Here is a 6,301-nt window from a genome sequence, read left to right as displayed (position 1 = left end):
GCCCCATGTAATGACCATGATGTTTACTGTAGTATCAACTATGCCTAGGTTACTGCATCGAAGTTACTGTAATATTAACTATAGGCCTATTTAGGTTACATGAGATGTGTAAAGGAAAGGTACAGAAATCTTGAAAGGCTGCTTAAGTTCTAAGCTTTTTACATCACTGAATATTATACTTAAAACAATTGCTATTGCTTTATAAACTGTGCACCGACTGGTATAGCTGTTGATGGATTTAGAAGTCTCACTACGCCCTCCCTGCATACTCCATTGGTGTGTTTGATCCTCTTTCCAGGGGGCAATCACAGTACTAATACCAGTCCAGAATAACAAGGGACAATCACAGCACTAATACCAGTCCAGAATATCAAGGGACAATCACAGCACTAATACCAGTCCAGAATATCAAGGGACAATCACAGCACTAATACCAGTCCAGAATTGCAAGGCTCAATCACAGCACTAATACCAGTCCAGTATATCAAGGGGCAATTCCATTTTCAAAACACAGTTTTGGCTGTAGCCTATGGCGTCAACTGGTATTAATGTAAACTTGAACCATATGACATTTTCAATAAGCACAGTAGTGGGTTTGGAGTGCTTTTGTTAATGGTTTAGGTTTTGTACTTATTTCTACAGATCCTCACAGTAGTGCATACAAGGGTCTGAACTGTCCGCAATGTGTGAATGAATACAAAGGTTTAATTTCAAAGCCATTTTATTGTGTGCCTTAATATTAAGCCTTACATTGTACAAAAATAGGTTTGGTAAAGAAGAAATTTAAGATGATGTAACTACAGTCTTCAGCTCGGGTTCTTGTCCTCCTCTCATACCATCCGTCCTTGGCAAGCATCGCTGCCACACAGGCACGGCACTTCCTGTTCCGGGGAACTTCCTGGGTCGTGAGAGTAGTTCCAGGTCAACTCCGTCCCCGCCTTCACCACTCTTGACAGGAGAGTCAAACATTAAACTGGGATGCATTCAGAGTTATTCTGTGAATGTACAAGAGGTTTAACAGGGTTTAAAAACAAGACATACTGTCTATGAACACTTACTTGTTGGTGAAGAAGGCTACCATGGGGAAGTTGGGGTCATGGGAGTCGGTGAAGATGTTCTGCACGAAGAGGTTTGGCTCACAGTGGTGCTGTAGTACAGTCAAACACACAAACAGAGAGATTGAAATGATTCACGTGTAGTTGTGGAGTAGTTTAGACATACAGGAGAGGTCAGTTTCATTTACAGAGCAATGGTTTAAAAAATAAACACGTCAAATCGTGGCTTTAGTGCCGACACTTTACTTACGTTTAAGAAACGCCCAACGTTTCCATCCTTCGTGGCATCCAAATAGTACATGTGTTCTGTGGGGTTCTGCTTCTGGTCCAGTCTGGCAGTCTTTGGACTTGTCCCCCTGTTGGCCTCGTTCATGTCCTCTTCTCTAGTGACTGGCTCAGTACTCAGCTGTGTTTGTGCTTCCTTCTTCTCCTCGCCCCCCTCAACCTCTGTGTCTGAAAATGAGATGACACTGTTTGTGTCAGGTGTGTGTGTGTGTGTGTGTGATTCTCAGTGATCCATTGTCTATTGCCGTTTGGCTATAATGGTGCCAGTGCATAGCAATTGAGTTTGTGATTTGTGAGCACGTGATTTAAAGCGGCAATAAGCGATTTACTACTACTATATGACAGTAAAAGACTTGTTTACAAACGAAAGGCCTTAAACGTACAGTATATGAACCCGTAAGGCACGGGGGCGGAGAAAGGTTACAGGCCATAATTTGATAACACAGGCAGAACTGCTGGAATAACAAGACGTGGCGACAGGTAGGGGCGATTGAAGGCTATAAAGACGCTATGGCTCAATTAAACAATCTGATATCAGGTGGTTTTTGACAAAATGTGGGAAAAAAAACTGTAATTGCAGCTTTAAAATGATCAGTAAGCAGGTTTAAACCGAGGATGTAAAAGGTCGTTCAGCCTCTCAGATATTCAACTTCTCAACACAAATATACTGCTATTGAGACTGAGGGCTTGACCAATGGATGTACTATGTCAGTATAAATATATTAGGTTGTCTTTCTTAATATGGCAAAATATGTAGTACCTGTGGGAGAGGAGCCTGGTTCTAGACTTCCCACAACTACCATCTTGACCTAGGAGAAACAGAGGTCTGTGTTAGACAGCTGTGTCAGGGAGAGATCCAAATACATACGCTCAAAACATATATCAGGATATACTGTATGTACAGTATATACAAGTGTATTTGAAATCATAATATCGAGTCGATATTGTGTTAAAGTACAAGTGCAGTCCATCCATGTTTTAGATAGTGTGTAGACTTGGTGTGTAGACTCGGTGTGTTGTCAACCAAGCAATCATAGATGTGATTTATTATTCTTGTATTGAAAAGGTTGTTTATTCGTGGTATTTTTCAGAGTGTGCAGTCTGACCTTGCTGTCGAGGAGGAAGGGGTCCAGGTCAGGCTGGAGGGGGTCAGCGGGCCTCTGGATCACAGGGACATGGAGGGGGGGGGAGCTGGGGGGCACGGGACTCAGGGGCTCCAGACAGCTCCGCCCCTTCCCCACTGGCGCCAGCCACTCCGTCACCACCTCCACCTCGTCATCAGAGGGAAGCTCCGCCCTGGGCCGCTTGGAGGGGGTGGGCTGGTCAGAGTCCCGGCACGCCCTCAGAACCACACCTAGATGGAGGTGGGAGAGGAGATCAGAGGAGGGGTGATGACTCACATTATGACAATGGTGGTTGGCTATAACAAGCATCGACATACCTACAGTAGATTTTTTTTTTTTTTTTAAACATATAAAAACACAGAGAAAGCATGTGAGCCCACCTGCGTATGTGCATACGAAGGTCCCCCTGTCCAGGTCATCACGACAACGCACTCCCCAGCCCTTGTCGGCGGTCTGGAAGACTTGGAGACGCACGCGGAGACCGCGCTGGACCACGCGGTTCTGACAGCGACTGAGCTCACAGCCGCACCACGGACCGCACTCGTACAGCCTGGCACAGAGACCAGCTACAGCGTGAGCAACGGGCTCAATATCAAAACTACACACTGCACTGAAAACTAGTAATACACTACTTTGTACTATCCATGTCAATGACGGGACGAAACAATAACCTACTAAAAAACTTGAACATTGTACCCAGCATTTCATTCTACATGGTCTCTCTATCTCGTATATGAATTGTGAATAGAATACAATAGAGCGTTTATTAGCCATGTGTAACAAGTACAGGTACAGGTCCATTGGAATTCTTGTAATCGCTTGTCCTTACAGTATCTTATCAGTGCTAATCAGTTCCTCATTCTAGTCCCAGGTACTCAGCTGGACATTTAAAGGTTCCCAAACTAGAAATTTACTATACTATCCGTCGTCTATCAGTATTATTATCCTCATCTACTTATCCCATCCGATCATGGATGACTGTGTCTGTCTCCGTGATGTAGTCAGTGCAATTAAATAACATTCAAATATACGTGTTCAGTTGGTGTTCAGTTGTTCGAGTGTTGTCAGGTGTTGGTTCAAGTGTATGACAAATAAACATCCTTGAACAAACAAGACTCCAATGTGAACAGCATGCTTTTACACATACATGAAACAGGTGTAGTGTTAAGGTCAGTGTTGGTCAGGATTGGTCAGTGTTGGTCAGGATCCTGCATAGAGAATTTTTTGGCGCCCCCCAAAGAGATTTTAGCCAGAGCCAAAGGAAAATCACCAGTGCCAAAAATTGAGAGTAAAAATAGCAATTCAAATCCTCCCCAAATGTGTTTGATTTGATAGCTTGTTTCAAGTACAGCCCATCCCTCTTTCTTGCATTGTCCATGCTTTGGACCACTAGTAATCAAGATCATTAATAGAGAAGTTATCAGTATCTTAAACCTCCTATCCATTGCATTCCTATTGTGTCGGGAGATTTCCCGCGATTGTGAAAAGTAAGCTCAGTCAGAACGACAGCGAAAAATATACGCCTATATATGCTGGTAGGCTACTCGGCATAAAACGGAGGTTTCCCCAAAACGTTATATGCGCATCACCCCCCAAAAGACTGAGCCAGGAAAAACCCTGTTGGTACCCAGCAGGTCACTCACCCAGCTGGTACTGGTTCATTCAGTCTCTGGTAGGAGTAGTGCTGCCCCCTAGAGGTCATCCTGATGCAGGCACAGCTCTCCCCATCCAGACAGCCGTTGGTACAGTCACAGCACACCCTGAACATCACCGCCCCCCGACTCAGGAAACAACCATGCGGCCAGCGCTCCTTTCTGTACCGGAAGTCCTCCGGCCACGCACCTTCCTCCCCGACCAACAGCTCCACCGGTGTAGGCTCAGCCCCCCGGCTAAAGTCCCGCTCCGCCGGCGAAGTCGGCAACGGTCGCCACGATGGCGGCCGCGGACAGTCCAGCCGCACCTGGTCGTTAAAGCTGAAGTAGTCCGCCTGTAGGACGCCGTGACTCGCCGTGGCCAGCAGGAAGCCCAGCACCTCCGCCGGCGTCCGCAGAACCTTTCCGCAGGGGGCCTCGTACGTAACGACGCGTGACGACCCCTCGCGATCGCAGGACTCTGCCCCGTCCACCGAGTCTGTGTCTGTTCCCTCGGCGTGCGCCGGCTCCTCCCCCTCCTCGCGGCACAGTCCGGTCTTCGCATCCGGAGGCGAGGCGCAGTGGCGCTGGAAGCCGCACTGCAGGGGCACCTTCAGAGGGTTGTGCCAACGGAAGTAGTGTGTGGACGCGGGCAGGTTGGGAACGCAGGCCTGGCCGCAGTCGTGGGGCTGGCGACGCAGCCGGACGGGCAGCGGCGGGGCGGTAGTGTCCTCTCCGCTGACGTAGCTGGGAGACAGGGGGTCGGCCGGGCCATCGAAGAGCAGGGGCGAGGGAGGGGCGGAGGAGGCCCGGGAGGGCTGGGGAGGCAGCGGCGTCCGGGGGCTGACCGCTTCAGGGTCCGGGACAGACACCACTTCTGGACAGAAAAGAGATAAGAGATGAGAGATACTGATTGATTGATTGATTTATTGATTGACACTTTATTGATCCCCCTAGGAGGAAATGTGGTGTTTCAGCAGTGGAAGTTAAAGCAAGGTTGGATAAAAAAGAAAAACACTAGATTCAGAATTTTAAGAATAAAAATAAAGAATGAAGAATAAAAGAATAAAGTACGGAACATGACACATTGTTTCATGATTGACAATTAAACGCTTGCAAATTTGAGACAGTTGGTAGGGGAGCAGGCTCACACTGAGTGAAGTAATTGGCATTAAATAATGAAATAATGAAATATCCTACCTCCACCGATAACCACTTTCACAAAAGATTCGTTGGTTGCTGCTGGAGCAGTGTCTGTCACGAACAACCCAGAGTCCAGCGACGTGATTAGATTCATCCCCTGAACATATTCTGGAAAGCCAGAAACCTAATTTAATTTCAGTAGTATGTAAAAATAAGACAATATGTGCATGACATGGAGTGTGTGTCCAGTTTGCGACGCCTAATTCTTATTCTTTTATACTGGTATCAAAGTAGGAACCATGGCTACCTCGATCTGTTGCTGTGCAGGCCTTGATGGCATTTCTCAGGTGAGCCACATATTCACACAACTCATCAAAAGCTTGATCCACATCGACCTCCATCCAAAATGACTTTGCACTTGCTGAAATCAGAGTGTGAGAGTCTCAGAGATGTCTACAAAGCACAGTACACACAATCACACATTAGAATAGCAACTATGAGCCATAATACAGCTAGCTAAAGTTAATGAATTAATTTCCATTGCCCAGCTTACCAACGTCGGCTTGATCTGCCTCTGTGCCACCCGCTTCCATTTTGAACGGGTACCGTAGTAAGTCAACTAAAAGCTTACACAATTAAATAGTTGAAAATGTCTTGTTGCCTAGCTAATCACATACAATTATTAGTTAGCTAACTTAGCTAGCTACGTCTTCCACACTGAATCACAACTTCAATAGCTCAACACTGATTCAGCCTTGGATGCCAGCTAATCTAGCAGCTGGTGGTTAACTGGCTACAGCATTGGCTAGTCGTGGATGTATGATGGCTACAGTAGCATAGCTAGCTTGTTAGCCTTGTTATGTTGTTAGCACTAGCTAACTGTTAGCCATCCATGGAGGTATAAGGTTAGCGCCATGGATGTATTGGTTAGCGCTAGCGAATCGTTAGCTTCTGACTACCCACAATGCTACACGTTTGTTGTGACGTGCTTCGCGGACTTGTGAGGGATTTCTAGCGCTCTGGTACCATCTGGTGGTAGAAGATACAACTTGGAGAACAGGTA

At 46.5% G+C, this 6,301-nt stretch overlaps 1 protein-coding gene across 1 annotated transcript; it reads right to left on the bottom strand.

Annotated features, from left to right (window-relative positions):
* Positions 1–739: 739 nt before the first annotated feature.
* setdb2 (SET domain bifurcated histone lysine methyltransferase 2) lies at positions 740–5,982 on the bottom strand. Its single transcript, XM_084447380.1, has 10 exons — positions 5,792–5,982; positions 5,546–5,659; positions 5,296–5,406; positions 4,108–4,972; positions 2,845–3,014; positions 2,447–2,694; positions 2,101–2,149; positions 1,306–1,508; positions 1,059–1,147; positions 740–948 (listed from the first exon to the last, which is right to left on the bottom strand). The coding sequence occupies exons 1-10, from the start codon at positions 5,829–5,831 to the stop codon at positions 831–833; spliced, it is 2,007 nt and encodes a 668-aa protein (XP_084303506.1). The 5' UTR covers positions 5,832–5,982; the 3' UTR covers positions 740–830.
* Between the last annotated feature and the right edge of the window lie 319 nt (positions 5,983–6,301).

This window comes from Borostomias antarcticus (genome assembly GCF_949987555.1).
Source record: "Borostomias antarcticus genome assembly, chromosome: 12".
Classification (NCBI taxonomy): domain Eukaryota; kingdom Metazoa; phylum Chordata; class Actinopteri; order Stomiiformes; family Stomiidae; genus Borostomias; species Borostomias antarcticus.
Note: the sequence above shows the minus strand (reverse complement) of the source record. Positions and strands in the feature narration are given on the sequence as shown.

Excerpts from the sequence above, each read along its gene's own strand:
- setdb2 (XM_084447380.1), bottom strand. The coding sequence starts at position 5,831 with ATGGAAGCGGGTGGCACAGAGGCAGATCAAGCCGACGTTG. Across the intron at positions 1,148-1,305 it reads ACGTTGGGCGTTTCTTAAAC|CACCACTGTGAGCCAAACCT; the intron begins GTAAGTAAAGTG and ends ACTGTACTACAG. Across the intron at positions 949-1,058 it reads GTAGCCTTCTTCACCAACAA|AGTGGTGAAGGCGGGGACGG; the intron begins GTAAGTGTTCAT and ends TCTCCTGTCAAG.